Genomic DNA, 23,931 nt, shown 5'->3' with positions numbered 1-23,931 from the left:
TATCGCTTGAAAGTGACCGTCGTGGAGGACTTCAGGGCAGTTCAGTGGTACCTATGTTCCAAGAAGCTGCCCTTCTACACTCACAACCTTGGGCGTGAAAGATCGCTTAAGGTTGTGATCAGCGGACTGCCCGACACCGATGATGTGGAGCTCTTCGATGTCTTAACTGACGAGGGCTTCACCGTCGACGAGGTTGCACGACTTCGGACAGCCAGGAGACCTACCAGGAGCTGGCTGATGACGCTGACCAGGGACAGTGAGCGAGAGAATCCTGACACCAAGCGGGCTTGCCAAATCTACAACGTGACAAGCCTGCTCCATGTCAGGGTCTCAGTCACTGTCTACAAGAAGCCGGTCGGCCCGCCACAGTGCTACCGGTGCCAAGGTTTTGGCCACGGCTCCGGCAACTGCGGGAGGCCGAGAAAATGTGTCCGCTGGGGGGGGGGGAAATCATCTGAAGATGAACTGCCCCAAAGTCTCGACGGAGAAGGGTCACTGCTGCAATTGTGGCGGCGATCACAACGCCAACTATCGTGGGTGTCCAGCCTACAAGGAGGCCAGAGCGGCAGCTGTCCAATTAGGCCGCAAGTCCCGGCCTACCAAACCAGCGGCGAGGCGATCAACGGCCCAGCCGCCCAAGCGACCAGCGCGAGATGAGTCACCAGCGGACTCCGTATCGGAGAGTGAAGCTGAGGACGACATGCCGCAGAAGAAGAAGCGCCGGAGGAAACCCCAGAACCCAGCCAACCGACTTCCTCGCCCGCCGGCATCTGTGGCTGACCTTCCGGTCACACAGAGGCCCAGGGCGACTCCCAGGCAGAAACTAGAGTGGCCACATTCACCAGCCACTCTGTCGCAACAAACGGAGGTGCCAGCAGCTGATGCAGCAGCAGAACCAGCCGCCCCCGCCCAGCGCAGCCTACAAGCCGTCTTGAAATAGCTGCGCAGCTGACCGCCCTCACCCGGCTCTTCAATGAAGCTGTGGCCGTCAGTGGCACACCGACCAACTGCTAGACTGCTGCAGGAGCAAATTGTACAGTTGACAGGCAAGTCATTGAGCTCAACTGCTCAGATACTGCCCACAGACCAGGAGGAGCGCCCAGAGGCCATCCTAGCGACCCAACTTGGACTTGGACAGTTTAAATTAGCGACCACTTCGTTCAAATTCGTCTTGGAGACGTAAAATGGCTGCTTAGAATTAAGTCACGACGTTTATTTTAGTGTCATTAAACTGTAGACGTGTATATAATTATCGAAAAAAAATATAAAAGATAACTTTCGGTCGGAAAATACACTTTAAAAGCTCTACTGATAAGAAGTTCCGACTACTTTGGATTTCACTGACTGAGGTTATTTGTCTTTGCCTTTGCCTACATTTTCCTTAGTATATTCCGATCGGAAGTGATTATTTTTGTTTTTTTTTTCTCGATAATTATATATTTATTCGTCGGCGTTGAATTAATACCTAAAATCAATGTCCTAACAAAATTATAAATACCACTTTTACCTCAACCACTCAACCAGTGAAATCCAAAATCGTCAAAACTTGAATCTGTAGAGAGCTTTTCTTCGGTATTTACCGACCGGAAGTGATTTTTTGTCGATAATTACATAGGTAGTCGAGTACAGTTTAATGATAACAAAAAATCGTCGTCCTAACTCAATCAAAAAACCACGTTTACCTCTATAACCGAAGTCCGAAGTAGTTGAAGTTATAATCATTAGAGTTTTTCAGGTGTATTTTATTTCCGACCGAAAGTGATTTTTTGGGTTTTTTTCCGATAATTATATACTCGTCTACAGTGTAATGATACAAAAAATCGTCATTATAACTCAATCATAAATACCTCAATCAGTGAAATCCAAAGTAGCCGAACTTCTAATCAGTAGAGTTTTTCCGGTACATTTTCCGACCGTTAGTTTGATCTGTACCCGAGCAACGCTCGAAAATTGCCCTCCTTTTCTAAAGGGTTTCGGCCGTCAGTGGCCCAATGTCCCCGAAGTAGGTATTTAATTTTTTCCACAGAATATTAATAGTTGTGTCAATTATATGCTTGAGTGAAGCTCTGTTTTGTTCTTTTTCTTTCTTATCCAGTGAATCCAACGTCACTTTGGAGCCATATACTCGGCCAGAATCGAACTTCGTAAAGTTTCTGCAGCAATACAAGAAAATTTGTGGGTACTAGAGTTGCTGTGAGAGTTGAATTTGCCTATTATATCTTTCCACTTTCTATAAGGCGTAGTTACTAAAGCTCCATATTTTTGGTATTTACCTTTTACCAGTGAACTCATTGGCAAATAACACACAAAACGTCCCCCGGATCTTCCAGTTTCGGACCCCCCCCCCGAACGAAATTTCTGGCTACGCTACTGCATGTCAAGCAATTATTTTCCATACCCTTACGTGGACTCCATGATGTCAATGTAAAATGGCCTTGAGGCATATCAGAGTCCATAGTAGATCACTGTGTGCCTCTTTCTCTCATTGACTGACGCTGATATAACTAAAATCTGTGTGTGTAAAATAAAAAATATACCGATGAAAATTGTTTATAATTTTGAATTTTTAAACCTTTCCCTATCATACTCATTCGACTCCCGCCCGGCAAAATTAGTGAAACTGAAATAGATTCCTCTCTTAAAACTCAATCCTCTGTCAATTTCAAGAAACTATGTTGTATTATACAAAGTGTAAACTGGCTCCCGCCTCTAGGACTATACAATAAAAGACTGGCCTTAATATGCTCTGCGGTCTGGTGCAAAACCTTTAGTGTTGGGCTTAATTTCTCAATGGAATGCAGTATAGAAGGTAAATAATCAGGGTAAACGCTTATGTAAAATTAAACAAAACTGACATAAGACAATAGTAACGACAGTATACTGTGTAGGTTATGATGGTATACGTAGAGTACAGACAAAACTATCAAACTAGGCTGTTGTTCTAACAGTTTTGTGTAATTCATGGAAACTCTTCTTATAGTTGTCTAACAACTATCTACAAACCTAAATAATTCTTTCTTGGTAGGAAGCTCCTACGATTTTAAATAATGTTGATCATGATCTTTCAACAAATATAAACACACACACACACTGTCAAATCATTTTGCTATAATACTTAAATAAGACGGCTATCATTCCTGACCTTTACAACTATCTTGAATTTCATAAAATTAACCTAGGTATACGGGAGAAATATGTATTTACACTCATCTTGTAAAAAATTAAAATAAATAGTCAGATGTCTTTTACAAAAAAAAAAAAAAAAAAAAAAAAAAAAAAAAAAAAAAAAAAAAAAAAAAAAAAAAAAGTAAACACATATAAATGATAACGTTTTTTGGAAAGATTTCATGAGGCATAATATGGTCGGGATGTAAAGTCAATTTTAGGTAGGTACTCAGACAAGTAAAATTATATTACAGCTATTTTTTTAAATTTTGTCATTAATGTAAGTATACATAAAATACTGGATTTTTAAATAGGTAATTGGCAATATTCAATTGTACAATGTGCATGTAAAATTATTTTGAATTAGAATGACATTTTCTTCAGAAATTGCCTAACTGATTTGCCCACCTTCAATAATTGGAGTATCCCATAGGAATTGAAAACAACTAGATTATTCCGGTTACTTGTGCAGGTTCTTTCCAAGAAAATACTAAAGATTTTATCTTTCTTGAGCCTCCTCTAGACCTGACAGATTTTGGGCTCCCCTCCCACTTAAAAGTTGAGATTTATGAAAATTTTTCTATACTATAAGATGATAAAAACAATAAGTTTGTAATTATAACGAGCCATTTTCTATTAGGTTTATAGTACCTTATAAGAAAATGTATTCTTTTTTAATAATCAATCAATGAGAAAATTATTGATGCATACATGATGATAGTAACAACAAAAATACTCATTTTGCAGCCTCTATAGATAGGCCTATGGCTCAGGCCTTGGACTATGGGTAAACCTGCCACTAATAATAGTACATTACATTATTTATGAAGTGTATTTATTTAAATCTGCCCTTTACTCCTATAAATTCACTGCCCATTCTTAAAGTTCTATCAAACCACTCACTACATCTCCCATGAGTAACCCAACAAACTTCTCAGGTGGTATCCTTTCATGAAAAGTTACTATAAACATATGTCCGGAAACGCTTTGTTAGCGAGCTATGGCTAGCAAAAGATTTTCTAGGAAAGGACGGAAATAAAGCGAAACTGATATTTTCATGGCGTAAAGATAGCTGTTAAATTTATTGGATTTTATGTCAAATGAACTGAAAAATGTCCCAGATCTGTATGACCACCCATTACTGAGATATCAGACCAAATATGCAAAATTCGGTCTCGAAAAACGTGTTTTGTTTCAATTTGAAGTACATTAACTTCATTAAATGGGTAATAAACACTCAAACTTTTTAACCACAACTTTTAGAGAATTTAATTCTGAAAAGAATAATGTAAAATAGGATAATAATAAAAAAACACAAAGTTTACAAAATTAATGTTTAATAGAGTCAAAGATACGAAAAATAAGACAAGAATATCTGCTTATTAAATTAACGTTCTTTGTAAAACAAAATCATTTTAATTGCTGATCTTCACTAATCTTTTATTTAAATTTCCATACCTTTTAAATGGTGTTCAAAATGATTTCCTTGATAATTTATACACAATCTAGTGTGTTTTAACGAAACCACACGTAGCTTTTCTGATAGCATCTCAGTCATTCTTAAGTTTTTCACAAGCGTTTAAAATTCGGTTCAATAATTATTCTTTGAAAATAAGTGGTTCTGCGTATATAAGTTGCTTTAAATGAGTTGATAATAATCCAAAGGCAATCAGAGGACCTAGGAGGACAATTTAGGTGTACCTCGACCAATCCATCTGCCTAGAAAACTTATCTGCAAGTGCTCTCTAACATTTTGTAAATAATGTGCCTGTGCCCCATCATGGTGGAATATCATTTGATGTATTCTTTCAAGTGATACAACTTCAAGTACAACTGGAATTGATTAACTAAAAAGTCTTTGAACACAAGACCAGTAGGGCATTTTTAAAATCCAAATGGGCCAATTAATGGGTCCTTATAATACCGCACCATACATTTATCGAAAATTGAATATTAGAAAGTTTAACCCTACAACTACTTTTGGATTTTCAGTTGACCACCAGTGACTATTTTTCAAATTTAGAATTCTGTAACTTGTAAACATTGATTCGTCCGTGAATAAAAGACAACTTACATATTTTGATTTTCTAACACTCATTGACAAAATTGTAATCTTAATGCACTGTCACCTGAAGATTTTGAAATCTTTTGGATAAAAGTTGTTTTCTTTCAATGTTTTCCAGGCTGTATTACGAGATATATTTAATATATTTGAAAGTTGGCGAGTGTGAAGTTGAGCACTGCGTTGTATTATGTCAATAATATTATCTTATTCATGTACAGCCTGTATTACAAGACTTTCTCTTGAACAATTAATGGTTGGAAAAGATGCATTTGTTTGTAAGTTATTGAAAACCGATGCAAATGTTATGTAAGGAGGTGTTCTTCTATTCGGAAATCCTCTTTCATATTCCAGTATACCTGTACAACTATTTCCATTGGTAAAACCATAGACAAAAACAATACCTGTGTACTCTTGATTTGAAAATGTAAATGTCATATTGTGGTTAAAATACACGAATAAAGTACAAATAATACACATACACTGCACAAACCAAATACGATAAGACGAGTTACTACAACAGCTGAATTTTAGGATAGTTGTACAATAATATCTTGTATTCAGGTATTGTTGCAGCGGTGTTGCCAACTCTCGATTTTCATTGAACTAAAATCATTTCAATTGACGCTGTATTTTTAAAATCTTATTTCTGAACCTACAATGTTTTATACTGTAAATGGCCCCAAACCCCTGTACTCAGGAGCGTGGGGGTTCATGCGTTCAGAGTGACTACCAGACCCTTCAGCTGCAGTCCCTATTTCCTAACACTATAACGTGCAATCAATTCTTAGTCTGTAAATAATCCTCGTAGGTCATAGAAAAGATTATTTGGAGACTTTAGTTACTGACAAAGTGCACTGCAAAAGATGTATCTTGATGGGTTACAAAATGGATTGATATGCAAGAAAGTAACCTTCTATTGAGTTATAAATTAGTAATGATACCTGCAAACCACAAATTGTGATTGTGTGTAATTGTTCAATTTAATTGAGGGAAATAGAGAAATTCAATCATTCAGTTTTCATAACAGTTTGGCTAGTTGTTGAACATGTGATATAGATAGTGAAAGATTTTTCAGCTCTTCTGGTAACTATTCGTATTTATTGTATTTTCGCATGAAAAATTATGGTAGTAGACTACATTTGCAGCTGTACCTCTTATGAAGTACTTAACATCCTTTTACATCATATCAAGAGCAAGACGCAAGACATTCCTTCTATCTCCCAAGATGTTCAATATATGTTTTAATACATAATATGACTAGGCCATGATTATTTCAAACCAAAAATACAGGAAATAAATAAACAACTGTTTATAAAATAAAGATAATCTATTTATTTTAAAAATATAAAATCCATGCATATTTGTTATAATATTACACTATACATTAGAGCACTAATGGCAGCTTTTGGTGCAAAAGGCCACATCCACACAGATTTGTCTAGTGAGGGGAGGACAAAACATCTTATACAACATTTACAGATGAATGTATGCAACAATCAAAGTGCAAGAGACTGCTAAAGCCACTGAGAGCTGCGCCAAGTGAGGGCTGGCGTTGCAGCCATCCGAGTCGCACGTGTAGACACAAGAGCGGTATTCCATCACGTCTCCTGGCTGCTTGATGTAGTTACAGTAGTTCCCCAGGTCTAGAGAGGAGCAGAAACGCTTTGTGCCGAGACCACCTGTTCACAATACAGTCGGTCACACATGTACATTCAAGACATTTTACAACTCAACTTATTTAAACCTGACTAGTACATTTTATCTCATAACTTGGATGAAAATACAGAATATATATATATATATATATATAAAAATAAGACAAGAAGACTAATTATTTCATTGTACAGAAAGCTTCTCGATAATATGATAGGAAAATCATATGTGTCTTACTCAACAACAACTTTTACAACACTGAAACAGATTGAATTTTGTATTTCAATTTAAGGAACATAATACAGCAAAACATGTAAAAACTATTTACTAAATCATAAAAAATAATTCCAACAGAGTCATGTATGAGAGCTTTGGTTTGATAATGAATCATTTTTATTTTGAAAGCAAAACCTCACTCATTTCTGAAAATTTATAATTAATCAATAAATCATATTATTACCATAAATATGAGGGTGTGTTAAATATAAATGGGACTGGTTTTCTAAAAAATTCTGAAGGATTCATTGTCCTACGATCGGTTGATGGACAGGCAGCAGTTAGCATAAACAAGAAGAGGTGGGAACCTCCAGAAACTGCAACTTCTCAGATCCGTTTACTATAAAAACAAATCATGAGTAAAGAGGAAGTGAACGTCTCTGTGGAGCAGTGGATTATAATCAAGTTTAGGCCAAGAAAAGGGTGTGCCCAACTGAAATTTGTGGCAATTATGGGCACAGTTCAGGGAGAATACACTGTCAAAAACCCATGTGTTTGATTGCCACAAAGAATTCTCTTAAGGTCGTGAAATGGTTGAGAACGAGGACGAGTGTGATTGAGATCAACATTGAGGCAGTCCAAAATCTTATTAAGGTAAAATGGGCACATAATTCTTTTTGAAATTGTTGAGGAACTCAATATCAGTTACAGGAGTTTCCAACAGATTGTGACAAAAGACTTGGGTTAACACAAAGTGACCACTAGTTGGTTCCACATCTGTTATAGAGGGACCTACAAGCGACATCGATTAGGGGTTTCTCAGCGGCTTTTCAATCGATTCCACCCACAAGGACAGGCCTTTTTGAATTGCATTGTTGCCTGTAATAAAGCTTGAGTGCACCATTACACACCTGTTGTGTGCTGGAAAAGTAATTAGCAACAATTTTTGTTATTAGCTAGGTGCTTTTCATGTTGATTATATCCACGATCAACACACAGTTAATGAACAATACTATTGTGAAACACTGGATGCCACAAAATTATTGTTTAGGAGGAAAAGATAATTCTTCTGCACAACAGTGCCAGGCCCCATGCTGCTAACACCACCAAGCAAACATTGGTTGCATCAGCATGGGAAACACTGGAACATCCAACCTATAGTCCAGGTTTACCTTTTTGGACCATTCAAAGAAGTGCTTGACAGCCAGCATTTCGAGGACAATGAAGCAGTGGGGACATGTTTGGGCTCCATGGCCAACAGAACATCCAAGGAGTTTTTACAATGATGGAATAAAAAAGCACCAAATCCAACGGGAAAAATTAATTTTAAGGGTGAAAAAATATCTGTAAGTTTAGCAAAATATAATCCTAATCAATAAAAATCAGTCACTTTAATACTTGATACACCCTCCCACATATTTATTTGAAAGGGAAAACACATATAAGTAGAATAAAATAGTTTGTAATAAATTAATAGTGTTGAGATAATTAAGGTGATCACTAGGAGATTGCAGCATTGCTAATAGTTACAAATAAAAAAATTGGTACTTTGGGATTATACCGACCACACCCAGACATGAATCGTTATTTGACATTTTGCTTCTACTGATTACTAGATTAATGTAGAACAATATTTCGTCAATATAAAACAGGAATTGTCTTATCGCAAACCCCTCCCCATCCTCAGACAGAGGTCAAAGTCGAGCGGTCTAGTAAATAACATGATTGCAGAGTCTCGCCGCCCGTTCAGCTGGTACGTCGCTTGTTGTACTTCCGTGTTTTACCCCTACATTTCTCCAAACAACAAAAACAAACATTACCAAACAAAAACTAAACTCTTTATTGAAAAAAAACACTAAAAACTTGTTTTTATTCTTGATCACACTCCGCCACTCAAAATGCGAGTGCCTCCGGCCATCAGCGTAGGCTTCAGCAGCACCTTTGGTACTTGGGGTACTTTGGGATTATACCGACCACACCCAGACATGAATCGTTATTTGACATTTTGCTTCTACTGATTACTAGATTAACGTAGAACAATATTTCGTCAATATAAAACAGGAATTGTCTTATCGCAAACCCCTCCCCATCCTCAGACAGAGGTCAGCTGCCGAAGCCCACGCTGATGTCAACAAAAGAAAAACATCCCTCGATATAGTACCTATCAGTAAAATATCAAATTCTAGAGGGGCTGATCAGAAATATAAATTGAATTGTAATGGAAAGGCAATTATGTACTGTGCAAAAAACTTAAATAATCATGTGATGTCATGCGGCCTGCCGTAATCGGAATTCTCGAGAAAAATAAGATAACAGCGACAACAATACCAATCACAATACCTGGAAATGCTTGTAAGTTTGTAATTAAAGAGTTGTTTTTTCGTTCTATCATGTTTGTTTCTATAAATTTATATTTTTTTGTTCTTCATACTGGTGTAGTCGGTATAATCCCAAAGTACCAAAAAATGTATAATTTTTGAAAACACATAAAGGAACTCAGTGTCACAGCAAGTTCATGATCATCTGACCAGAACTGGAAAGGAAACAAACCCAACGTGCTGTCATAGCTTTGGTGAAAGCAATTTTGTAGGATTCGCCAACCTGATAAAATAAATGTTAGGATCACAAAGCGTAGACTTTTGAAGTACATAAACTTCACTTCAACCACTAAGAATCAAAAGTTCAAATATAAATTATTTAAGTCCAAAAGACCTAAGTAAGAGGAGTTGTACATTACAACACACTAAATTTTTTAGTAATGCTTTCAAAATTACCATAATTTTCTACGGTAAATGATCATGCAAACAGAAAGCAACTCTATGAAAACGGTTTTCCATAACTCACTACCAGACAAGCCAGTATTGTTAACTTAATTTAACTTACAAGTGTAGATATTTGTGTTTACACATCATGTCTTTTTAGTAAAAACGTTTCTTTATCTACTTTTATGACATGAACCGAGCAATAGTGTTTTGTAACAAGTTATATGCATTATATCAAGAACTGAAAACCATCTCAGAGCAGATTGAAACCTCAGTCTTCAAATAAGGAATAAAATGTGATATAAGTAACCATACCATTATTTGTGTTTAACATGATGTCATATGGAAATGAATTTCAAATTTCAGATATTGCCAAGAAATACAGTGCAACCTCATTAAGTCGAACTAGCCAAGACTACAGCCGATCTAATATAATGAAAATTCGGGTCAAACGGAGAATGATGAAAAAATAAAGAAAGTGTACAAACATTCAATGCTTCTTAATTGCACAAAAACACTTAAAATATACATCATGATAAATTATAATACAGTATACACAGTTTAATTTTTCTGAGAGAATTTTGTTACTTTGAGTTGCATCAGCTTTGAATGCAATTTCAGAGCCATGTGGTCACACATCCTTTCTAACAGGAGAAGCTCACCTTGTGTTGTCTCTTCTTGTTGATCGAAATAAACCATTAATTCGCCCAAACAAGGTGATTATTTCATACTTTTTCAGTGTTTTCTTTGTCAGTATCCTCCCTGTTATCGGCATCTTTATCGCAACAAGTCGCAATACATGTAATTATTGATTTCTACAAACATACTGATAAACAAACATCCGTCCCACTACTCTCGGATGTCTGGGCGGACGACAAAAAGCTAATTTTAAATTTGCAAACTAATCCAGATTATCCAGAAATCTGACATAAAGGAGTCCGACTTAACGAGGTTGCACTGTACCAACTTGTAATATTGACTTTCCACTCAATTATTTTTCTTTTTACTGTATGAATAAATTACATGTGTTAATATGTCATACATTAACATCTTTTAAGAGTGTACTGAGTTTATTTACAAATGTATTTATTCTAATATTTTCTCATTGCCATGGTATAATGGTAAAGTGCTTTCTTTCAGTTTAACTGGTACTTGTTTTCCAATCAAGAGTTTCCACACAATGAAGAAAAAATTACAAAATACAAAAAATGTGTGGATACACTAATAAATGCATTCGTAAATTACTAAACATAACTTAATTATTGCTTTAAAACGTTATCACATAAACTAGGATTTTCGACAAAAATTGCATTATTTGGCGTCACTCAACAGATGGCAGATTTAGAATTCCACAAGAGAAATAATTTTCTGGTTTATAATTTTTTCAAATGCCAAAAATACAAGCTTTTGCTTTGCTAAATAAATGTGAACACAATTAATGTAATAGGCAAAAGTTTTCTAGAATTTTGGTTAAATTAGACAACTACAGTAATTTCCATAAATTGTCTTAGCTTCGCTCATATAAGAGTTAGACATTTAAATATTTGTTTCATTTTGATAAGTTTAATTTATGATTATTTATATAAAATTATACATCAAGCAGTTATGAGATAATGAAATGATATAAAACAGATTTGAGATAAAATTTATAACCATAATAGATCAAACTCAAAAATGTAAAAAAAGTTATAACAATATTAAATTGGGGTTGTGTATTCTATTAGTACGGACTTAGTTAATCACACATGCACTTATATGAAGCAACATAAATTACAAGCTGCGTTTACCTGAATGTAGTCCAGTTGCTTTAATACAGTACCTCGCTTCAAACAAGAAACTGCAACTACTGGGTTCAATCGAGCTATCTTCAGTGTCCTGGATGAGCTGGTTACTGCAGTCAATGTTAGAGGTCGATGCACACTGATAGCAATTTATCCCGCAAGCTGGCAGCATGCAAATATAGCAACATTGTAACTCATGCAAGCGTTGATAAGCAAGGAGAACATCATCATTATATATGCAAAATACACCAATACGAAATGCTCTCACACAAACTTCATGTTAAAAAGGTTAAACAAGCCAGTTCCCAGAATGCATACACTGTAAAGCCAATATATATTTTGTTTCTTTTGTAAAAAACGGTTTAAAAATCATTTTGGTGCATTATATTATTAAGACAGCACATGTATTGTAAAGCTAAACTGTTCGTTGTTACGTTTATATAATTTGTAATAGTATAAACTTCATGGAACTTTATAATACTAATTCCAACTTTATAAAGTAGAAATCTCAAGTTGTTACAGTCTACAGGCAATTCAACACTCAACTGAGATATAGAACATGACATTTTTACACTTCAAATCATCATTGGCTGAAACAAAATCATACTAGATTTTTGCCACATTAACCTCAATACACAACCGATTTGAAACTGTCCTGCAGCCATATTTATTGAAATATCATATCATTCTCCGGTTCTTTAAGAGTCAAACACTTAGATAAGGAAAAGCAACGAGTAGTCAAGCAATTTAAAATGGTTCTTGTGTTTGTTAGTAAAGTGAACTATATACACAACTACCATCACCAGGCCCATTTGGAAGGTGCATATTCTGAGTTTATTATTGAAGTCCCCAAGCCCGTGAATGTCCAAGCCCATGAATGTCCAAGCAGAACACAGTATTTTTCTGGATATGTCACCTTCAAATCTGCCTGTATGCTTAATACAATATGCTGCCCCATAGACATTATCACACGATGTCGGCTCAATGTCTATATCATCCGACATATATTCTCCACACTGAAACGGGTCTGCATGGTCTGTGCTGACACACTGATAACAACTTATACTTGACACTGCAACAAATATCGATTGCAACAAATCAAACCAAAACACTATTGAGTAGTTACTAAACAGCAAGTCAAAACAAGCAATTAACTCCTAACAAGGTAAAATTATTTCACAAATTGAATGCTACACATCTGAGTAAAACAATTGAAATTGTCTGATTTAATACTCACCAACTGATTCTTTTTGCTAAAAACAAACAACCATATTATTTGTGTCACTACGTAAGAAATGTTTCAGTTTGACTTAAAACAACCTAGCCTCTGGAATTGAGAAATCACAATTTTAGTTTCCGTTCTAGGATTGCTTTACAGTTCCTTTTTTACTTTTTGTGTTTATTTACAATATTCTCAGAGATAATTATAAATTCTTAACATTGATGTCACAATATTGATGATTGGTCACAAAATAATTACTTTGATATCATCATAATAATACATAAATATTTGCAATGAAAAGAAAAATTATAGTGTAGGAGAATATTAAAATAATTTGTCTTTATTATAACACAGCTATAATATTCTAGTTTTGGCAAATGTTATTTTTAATTATAGAATTGGTATTTTATATTTTGACAATACACCAGTTTGTTTTACACTGTTTGTAAACCTCTCAAACATTTGTGAAAGAAAGATCTTTTATCTTTATATTTAGACACTTAACGTACAGTGTCATAGGTTAAAAAGGTGAAGGTCATGCATCAATATCATTTCAATAAGTAATATCTCTGAGCAAATATAGAGTAGATCTTTTGAAAAGGAATTAAAAGGTTTCCTAGTAACTGAATGCTATTTAAATTATTATTCTTTTTATAAAAATAATAAAGATAGTCAAATAGACACACCTAGCATTTAACCATTGTCAAAAAAAAAACAAAAAAAAAAACACCAAACTTGTTGAGTATTGTTATCTGTTGGTTAAAAGTGCAGAAATTTGAACAAGTGAGGAATATTAGTACTTGACTCATTGCAACCACATCATACCTGTCATCAAAGTACAAACAAGGATTCTTCCTGTCTGCCATACTAATTCCACATATATCACCTACCTTCAAAAATTAATTGATTTTTACACATTAGTAAATATGGTAGGCAATAATGTTTAACCCTCTATCAGAAATTGTAAAGTGTGCACTGATTTTTGTTAATTTTGGAGGGTCTCTTTGTAAATTGCGTATACAATCTTATATGTATAAAGTGTTTTATATGTGTGTATATATATATATATATATATATATATATATATATATATATACAGAGAATAAAATTACACAGTTTTGAAATAAATATAAAAATATATTATTTTTACAGCTTATTGTTAGATTCCTTTTTAATGTCATGAATATCAATTGATCTACAAGGATCATTCATTCTGAAGTATTAAGTTATACGATATAATCAACAGTTTATGATAAAACTTTGCTTAATTCAAATAAAAAAACTTCTGAACAAAGAACAAAATTATTTTTTTTACAAACAACAATGTCTACTGCACGGATGTTAATAAAATCACATCTAGAAAGACCACTAAACATTAAAATCAAATCATACACTTTCAATTTATGTAAAATTGAATGGTCTTTGAGGAGTAATTATGCTTTTAGCTGTAAAATATGAATCAACACTTTCGGTATCAATCGCACTTTGGAAGTTACACCAAACGGGTCAGTCGACAATTCCAGGGTTAAATTTCACCATTATAAATTCTCTGAAAAATAATTCATTTTTAGAATTATTAAAAGTGGTATCACTAATAAATTAAATCATTGTTTTTTTGTGTAGGCGTTTAAAATCTAGAACAGTTTTATAATCATAGATATTTTTGATAATACCAAATAATGAATATCGATTTATACTTTATTAACACTCCAAATACAAACAAAACAGAGCTTCATTAAATTTAAAAAATATGTATAACATGTAAAATTAAATTAAATGTGTATATAATATTGGTTTTAATCAGTTGATAATCTAATACAGTTGCATCTTCAGATCTAAATTTGTGTTGGCGAGTTTAACAGTATAACCGTCATGGTCAACTCTCCTTATCTTTTTCTTAATGACTTTCTTTTGAGAATTACAAAAAACTAATTATTTACATAATATACAAAAACAGAAAAAACTAACATTTGTGCTGGTGTACATAAGTCATATGTTTATGTAAATATTGTACATACATGTACATGTTAAGTACCTGTTTTGTTATATGGTACATAAATATGCATTCATGTCTCAATAGGCAAGTAACTATATAAAGATAAGGGTACTCAGAACAGCTGAGCAAGCTACTTCAACCCTCCCCCAAACACTTATATCCTGAACACTTCCCCTATCCACCAGTCAATTTGAAAACTTGCAAATTGTTCATCTCTAGACAAAAGACCGATCTTGATTTATTCAATCGTTTAAGAGAGAAAAGAGAAAATTCCCTTCGGTTCTGTATTGTTTAACCTAAATCACTATACCTGCTATTTTTCTTTAATTTTGCAATGAAGACAAAATGTTTGTATAAATATATAAATAGTATGAATAGAAACAAACTTGTGAAAGAATGTATTGAAACAGACATGAGACGTCCCTGTTTGTATCAAAAGCAGTTTATTAAATTTGACCAAGGAGTATTCATTTATTATATTTACATTAGTTAAATGTAAAATTTTCATCTTTCTTATTTATTACTTTAATTTTATAAAATCTTTTGCTACAATAAGTAAGGCCAATGTGCCTAAAGAGTATAGAAATTAACTAAACTCTGACTAAAAGAACTACAAAAAATACAATATTTCATCATATTAAAATATTTAAAATTACTATTTAAAGTAAAGAGGTGTGAAGCGTCATTTTTCAAGAAAGTCTCAGTGGAAAACATATTATGTTATGTATTATTGTTTGGTAGTTTAAATAAACATTTTTTGCTGATAAGATATGGTAAACTAGTTTTTTATAGAGGTGAAAGGTTTGCATTACACAAAGGCTGCTTTACGCAATTAATTAAATTTAATAATTACTTTCCTCAGTATTTTATTTAAGCTAATTAAACTACCAATGACTTTTAATCTATAATAATTAAATTTATAGCCAATTCATTTTGCCCTTGCTTTGTTGCAATCTCAGTGCCCTATGTCAATAAAACTAAATACATACTACATTATACAAATGCAGAATATATAGCAAACAATAATATGTTACTGCTTATGTTAAATGCTGTTTTATAATCCCCTTTAATTTGTTTTATCTGACACGAAAAAAGATTATTGTAATTGAAAAACATCAAAATTACAACAAATTTCACTTTTATTTAAAACATCTGTAGAAAAACCTTCAAAACGTATATTGCTTATATAACTTATTTTATAATATAAAACAAAGAGAACAAGTTAATATATTGTTTCACTTGTTACAAATTGTAAAATCTAAACAAATTGCAAATAAAACTTGAGGTGTGTTTTAGCTCAAAAAAGTGCTGAAAAAGTAGAAACTTCAACAGATGATTAGAATTTGTAAAATGAACATTTTGTACCAAATTATCTGCTAAAACACAACAAAAGTACTAAAAAATATAAAATTTTAAAAAGTAACTATTCTATCAATGTTTTACAAGTATCTAGAATTTTATAATTGGTTAACTATTGTAACATCTACTGGAATCATGGAAATTAGTACTTTACAGGTTATTTTAGAGCTAAAGTACAGTAGTTGATGAATTATGAAAAAATACTTTTTTATATACAAATGTTTATAAATGTCTGTGTATATGTCATGACTGAAAAAATAAACTATAGTTTACATGAAATAAAATTAAAATGTAAATAAATGTGGAACAATATGATTTCACACTTCAATTATGCATCATAATAAAAGAAAGTGATACAGTAGTTTTATTACAATGTCAATATGAACAACCCAAATTGACTTAAGTCTTTTTACATCATGTGATGCAAAAACTTACAAAATGGTGGCTTTTGAAACAGCTGTCACGATGACTGGTGACAGATAATGATTACAAAGGTAAACAAACAATATTACAGATTATATCCTTTTGTTTGGTATGAATAACATTACTAAGAAAGAAAATGTTTTATATGATATGTACAGATAAAATAAAATGTGTTTTCAAAACTGTTGAATCATTTGTTTGTTTGTAGCTATCCAAATAAAGACAACGTAAAAAATTTGCTACAATAAAACTATAACTCCTATATAAAACCCCTTAACTGACCATAGTTGTTCCAGTATTGGAACTTTTTAGTTATGCTACTCTTAATTTTGTACAAAAAATAACCCCTCTGGAATTTATCTAAGTAACTGAATTTTGTCAATGCAACTTGTCAACTGGTGTAAACATCACTTTTTAAATTATTGAATTTTCTTTTACTATTCATAGCCAAATAAAGAACATTCAGTTACGTTTTATATACAAAAATGAATGTTCAGAATCTCATCCTTTCAGCGATATATATGTTAGGATGTAACATAGCCTTAAACATAAAACATAATTTAAAGTAAAATAGTTACAAAACCATTGGAAATCTAATGGTTACCACTGCTGGAATTAAGAAACTCCACAAATTATTGGATTCATTCCTTTGAAATTAGATCACTAAGATATAATTCCATTTCAGTCCAAGGTGTAATTTTGTTAATATTCTTTATCTATTCATAATATGACTTGGACTGTTTTCTTTTGATACTAATTCCCCACATTTTAAATCTGAAAATTTTTTATTTTTATTTTTTCATTATCAGTCCTCTAACCACTATTTAATTTTATTAAGAGACCAACATATTCACAGTTGTGGGTGAGAACAAAACACAAATCTCAACCACGCTAAATCATGTCACATTTAAACTTGAAGGAATGACAAAGGTTTCTAAATTAAAAACAAGCAGCCAAAAGAAATCACATTGCACAATATTAGACAGACAAGTACCATCTGCAAAAAATGATAAAGCTAATTATTTGTGCATGTATTAAAAAAATCATCAATCCAATACAATTTAAATTTGTAAATTTTATTACAAAGCATATTATACTTTACTCTATAAAAAATTATTTTTAAGAGTAAAAATACCTATAATCATAAATTTAGTGCATTAAGTATTATACCGACCTTACTTACTTTTCGTATGTTTCAATAGGAAAAATTAAAGAAACAAGCAATATAATGAGGAAATTATTATTCTTGTTCATTATATAGAACAAGAATTAAAATTTCCTTGTTACACATGATGTTTCATCTTATTTCAATGGGCAAAGATCAGTCAGGTAATCTGTTATGCTCTAGTGCCACGTTTATTAAACATAGCCTACCCACATTTTAAACTCCTAAAAATGTTTTGTAATAATTCTTTAATTCATATAAAACCAGAAAGAATAATAAATTTTACTAAATAATATTTTTAACATTATCCAATGTAATTAAAATTAATTGTATTAAACGTTAAAAGAACTAGTGAACAGTTAATTAAGGAAGCTCAATTGTACATGCACTTGTAGACAATTGACAATCACCTTTGATGTTTTAATTGTCTTAAAGCGATTGTTTTATGAAAATAAACAATACAGTGATCATATTTGTGCATCACGTAAAATTACATTATTTTTACCCATTTTCTGATTGGTCAGATTTTTCTCCATAGCAGATTTCAAAATAAAGACAATGATTTTTGTGTTTTGTCATCACCATTAGTCATTATGTATTCGAGTTTCATTGATTTGATTACAACAATGAAGTTATTTTCTATAGGTGTATTAGTTTTATCTATGGAGGGTATTAAGTTAACCCTTTGGGTGCCAAGGGCCGATATTATCGGCTCACTATATTTAACCAAAGCGTGCCGAGAGCCGATATTTTCGGCCCGTTACGTTTAACCGAAGTGTGCCGAGAGCCGATGTTTTCGGCCCATTACGTTTAAACCAAAGTGTGCCGCGGGCCGATATTTTCGGCTTTGCGATTATATTATTTTTTTAAATCATATAGTAAGCGAATCTTCATAACAGATACATCAAACGAAAGGGAAGATTTACTTAACAAATTAGTATATAATTTGTCGGACAGGATATATATATAATGGTCCAGGACAGTATGTGTCAAGTGCACCCGGGGTTGCCACCTTGACTGTCTCCCCCGCCACGAGTGTAAATAGACTGAACGTTTATGTAACAATGTATATATTGTATATAGAGACATTTCTTTGCATAGTTTTTTTATAGATTTAGTAACATTTTTCAATAGGCCTATGCTATAGACTATAGGCACTAAAAAAATAGTGAGTGATTGAAGATTGGACTTTTTCTGCCTTTCAATAACTGAGGGTGAGTAAAAGCAAATAATATAAAAAAATAGGCTATTTGTCATGATTTTATTTTTTGTGAACATGCATTAGGGTCCTAACCAATGTTTTTTCAACCATCTCAATGCTAGTTTAATAAATATAGTTTTGTTTAGAAAAGCCCTTACAATAACATTCCCTCCCATTACATTGTCAATATTTTAGCATTTTAGTCCAAATGTAAAGTTTTATTAAAAATCTTATAAAACTTTTATTTCTCAATATTTCTTTCTGAAATTTTCTATATTGGTTCATAATTATACATACTAATGTAAAATGTAACATATGTTTACATAAATAGTAAAATAATATAAGTTTTCTAATTTAAAAAAAATAAAATAATTTTTTTTTTTTTTTTTTTTTTTTTTTTTTTTTTTTTTTTTTTTAGTTTACTTATTTATATTTTTGGATATTATCATAAAACGTTGTTATAACATAACAGTATATTTCATAACCTACAAAACAAATAAAGAATTGTCCATTTATCAGTATTAGGATTGGAGTTATACAATTTTTAGTCTAACATAACAAAATAGCTGTTTTGTGCTTGGCACACTTGGCTGTTATAGGCCATTTACCACTGGCACTCAGGAAACACCCACAGCTCACATGCATGGCATTACTCAAAACGAATCTTGAAATTTGCTTGGCATCCAAAGGGTTAAATTGGGTGCTCTATCAAATTTTGATTGTGTTAGAAAGAAAAGTTCAGATATTGTGTCATTTTTAGTTTAACATGGAATTTTACATTTCTCTTTTTTGTAACGAATGTCTGCGTCCATTGTTCTCTATATCTTCCTCCTCATTATTAGATATTCTGTAAGTTAGCCATTATTTTATTTCTTTATTCTTTTTATTTATATAAGATGTTCTTTTCATTGGTTATATTTGTTACTTATAGTTTTATTTTATTTTAATTAGGCTATGTTATTGTTTATTTTAGCCACTTCACACAGTTTGTCAAAATTTCAATTTAAAATAAAATAATATAGGTATAGGTGTGTAGTACAATAGCTATTAAAGACATGAGACCCTAAATAATAATTGAAATTATGTTGGAATAGTACTGATACAAAATATCAGTGCAGACTTCGGAGGCGCCTTTGGCACTACCCCACACTTCTGGCAAAAAAAGAAAAACATCCACAAGATAGTACCTAAATTCGAGCTCAGTTCATCCAACATGATCTAATGTTTGAAAAGTGACATACCCGGGGACCAACTGGCCTACACAAGAAACAATAACTTTTAATTAAAATAATATAAAACTAAAAATAGTAAATATAACCAAAAAGAAAGAAAGAAAAATTTGTATAAATAAAGTGAATAAGGAAATAAATATAATGGTCAACTTACAAACACAATAAAACTAAAAATGGCACAATATCTCAACTTTTCATTCTAACACAATCAAACAGAGCACCCAATACACGTATTGTCCATAGGTAAAATATTTTCTTCACTTGTGGAAGTAAATCCATTAGCAAAAAATAACACACCACTAATCAAATACAAAATGGCTCATAGCGACAACAAAACACAAAGATGTGTTTATTTTGAAATCTACTATGCAGCAAATCTGACCAATCACGAAACAGGAAAAAATAATTTAATAGCCAAACCATATGTGCAAATACGATGGCAAATAGTATATTGACAAACAAGACCGAGAGCAGACAATCAAACTCCACCATAGAGGTAGAACCTGTTGCAAAAATTAAAATAAAGAGGAAAAACCAAATAACTTTAAATTATCCTCTTGAGCAGTTGGTAGCTCTACTCTGAACTCTAAAATTCCTTGTTCTTTTTCACCTGAAAGCTGGTATCCCGTTTATCCCCTCCTAAGCTTGTTATCTCCCCCACCCAGAAAGCCCGATTTCCCTCGGTCCCCTACATTAATGAACTACTTGAGATACAACCTAAAATATCAAATATATCGGGGGTACGGTCCAATAAGCGGACCCGGTTTTTTATATCGAAGAATATAATCATCGATACCTAATATTCGCATATCGAATCATAGACTATCAATCGATATAAAAGTAATAACAATCATATGTTTAAATTAAAATGTGAATTTAATGATAACAAATAATAAATGAACATAACCAAAATCAGGGAAAACTCATAACTTTAACTAAATGAAACAGAACGAAAACGTTTTTACTAAAGTTGTGTCCACCACCATTACCTTCTTTTTTTGCATCTGAAGACGACCATGTTAGCTCCTCTGACAGTTACATTTGTTACCTTTCCACAAATATCACATAATGGATTCTTAGGTACTAACCCAACATCCTGAAGCCATAAAAAAAAAATATTTTATCGTCTTTTAAAGCAATTTCGTGAAGCTTCCTAAGATTGACGGCCATTTTAATACACAATGTTACGTGAAATTTAAAATATTACCTTGTATTATTTGAAAGTGTTTACAGCTGTTCATATAGATTATTTAAGTTGTTAAAAATAATTCATCAGTATCGATTGATTATATCGATGGTTATGATTAAGTAATATCGTTTGCCAATTTCGATATAAAAAACCGGGTCCGCTTATTGGACCGTACCCTATATCGGTTATTATGCAATTATGGATAACCACCTACAAATTCTTTCTGAAAATGAGAACACACTATTTTAAGAAATTTACAAAAATGGTTTGAGATAATTATAAGTATAACATGGCTAATGTAAACTAAAACCTAATTTTCAACTAGGCTACAAGTTTCATGGTAATTGAAAACTATTTATATGAGATTATCATACTATAGTGTCTCCATAATTCTGCAGACCTTATAAAGTAAAACAATGTATAATATCACTATAACATCCAGTGCTTGGACTGAATAGAAATCATTCAGAATAAACTGCAACTACATTATTTTTAACTGCCAGTTACAGGGTTGTCTTGCATTTCACTTTGACACCCAATAAGATGTAAAATCTTTGAAACTGTTGTTATACACCACATTTCTAGCAAATTATACTTTGCCCTAGTTTTGCAAGGTATAATTGTTTGGTTTGTTAATCTTACAATTTATAGTACTAACTATATTAGAAACAATTGCTAATCTTATAAACAGGACATAATTTATAAATACAACTGGGTTTAATTTACTCACCTGTTGTAAGTACTGTAGCCAATATTAAAAATGTTAAAATTAGTGATTCCTTCGGAGAATAAAGCATTTTATAAAATAATTTCAACTAAAGTTTTAAATAAGAATAAATAAAATTCTAATAATTTAGATCAAAACTATTCTAAGGATAAAGTTATATAAAACCTTAACCAAAGTCTGGTAACCATGAATTAGGTGTAAACAATCATGACAGCGAAGACAGACACAAAACAAAAACAGACAGGGAAAAGAATGCTAGCACAAGTCTTTCTTTTCTTTCTTATTCACTGCACAGCCTCACCCTTCCAATGCTGCCACCAACATGCAGTTAAATTATTTTCATTTTATTTTGTACTAGCATCAAACCCGTGCTTTGCTACGGTAAAACGAACAATTCATTTTATTAATATTATTAAGAGGCTCCTACACGCCTACCGAACCACCCATATCATAATTTAATACCTTCATATTTTTACATGACTTTACAATATAGACTAATAACTACATATAAATTAGAATCTTGTTGAAATCCTCATTGACTGTGGGGCCTTCCTGCAGGGACATTAGTAGGATCCGCTGATGTTGCATGTAAAATATCTAGTATACAGCTCATTTCATTTTTTAATGTCCTGCTGGTCGATAGACAAGCAGACAATTACATAGAAAGGACATTTTTACATCCAGCCGGCAGACAAGAGAAACTATCAGCCAACTAAGTGATAGGTTTCAGTCAAAGGTAATAGGCTTCAATGGTGCTCAGCCAAATTCAGTAGTTGAAAATGGACATAGTACTCATTCTCGTCTATGCACAAATGTTTCATGCAAAAATTTCAAGTCTACAGATAAAATCTGTTTCGAACTATATTGCATATGATTTATTCAAAAATTTGTTCGTAAGTATAGTTTCATAGCAGAGTTTAAATTATGAAAGTTCTGGATAGGTAGTGAGAGTACAACATTGCAAGAGTGTGCTAAAATCAAACTTTGTCATAGATTTTCAGCAAAAGCCCGGTGATTGCTAGGCAAGCCATCATTTGGATGCTAACCAGACTAGCCACCACAATCTTAGCCTCCGTTTTTTGCCATCAGGCAACAGCCTCAAACATTAATGCAGGTCAAATCACGGAGACGTAAATCCAACACAAAAGCATCGATATAAGTCCCAAAGAACCACCTGCCAACCTCTGCCTTGCATTAGATACCATTTTCCTCTGGAGATAACCCTTTCCATATAAGGTCCTCAGTTAATGACCCTATCCAGGAATACGCCCAGGTACTTGACCTCCGACTTTAACTCAAAGGAAGAGCCTCTCAGTAAGAATGGACGAATATCATCTAACTGACGTCTTCTTGTAAAGGCAACCACAACAGCGTTAGTGGGGTTTACAGTAAGGCCCCAAGCCTTGCGGTTGTACAGTGCAAGATCTTCGATGATAGATGTCACAAGTACCCCAAGTTTTAGCTCTTCTGAATAAAGCCCAGACTCTTTTCCTCAAAGAGGCCAATCCAGAACTCCAGCCACTACTTTGCATCTACTCCTGTTAATAACAAGACAACTAAGATAAAATGAACCAACAATTGCAGAAGTCAGACTGTCAGCAGACTTGTCCAACTGTACTGTATTGTGAATCCGATTCCGCTTACTACTGTCAGATTCTAGTTGTACCTTTAGGTTTTCCTTGTATAAGACCCAGTCTGTATTTCTAGGATTTATATACTGAACTTTATCAAATTCTAAGTCTCTGACCTTAAAGTAGATTTGAGCATGATCAGAG

The 23,931-nt window shown here is 32.9% G+C and overlaps 1 protein-coding gene across 2 annotated transcripts; it reads right to left on the bottom strand.

Annotated features, from left to right (window-relative positions):
- Nucleotides 1-6,538: 6,538 nt before the first annotated feature.
- On the bottom strand, nucleotides 6,539-22,439 carry LOC124362606 (U-scoloptoxin(05)-Sm1a). Of its 2 annotated transcripts, none has more exons than XM_046817256.1 (3): nucleotides 22,160-22,439; nucleotides 11,649-11,804; nucleotides 6,539-6,909 (listed from the first exon to the last, which is right to left on the bottom strand). In XM_046817256.1, exons 1-3 carry the CDS (start codon nucleotides 22,224-22,226, stop codon nucleotides 6,704-6,706), a joined length of 429 nt encoding a protein of 142 aa, XP_046673212.1. In that variant the 5' UTR covers nucleotides 22,227-22,439; the 3' UTR covers nucleotides 6,539-6,703. The 2 variants fall into 2 exon arrangements, with proteins under 2 accessions (XP_046673212.1, XP_046673211.1); XM_046817255.1 differs by lacking the exon at nucleotides 11,649-11,804 and adding an exon at nucleotides 12,559-12,714 and having other exon boundaries at nucleotides 22,160-22,428.
- Between the last annotated feature and the right edge of the window lie 1,492 nt (nucleotides 22,440-23,931).

This window comes from Homalodisca vitripennis, chromosome 5 (genome assembly GCF_021130785.1).
Source record: "Homalodisca vitripennis isolate AUS2020 chromosome 5, UT_GWSS_2.1, whole genome shotgun sequence".
In the NCBI taxonomy this organism is placed as follows: domain Eukaryota; kingdom Metazoa; phylum Arthropoda; class Insecta; order Hemiptera; family Cicadellidae; genus Homalodisca; species Homalodisca vitripennis.
The sequence above is the reverse complement of the archived record's forward strand: the minus strand, read 5'-3'. Positions and strand labels throughout refer to the sequence as shown.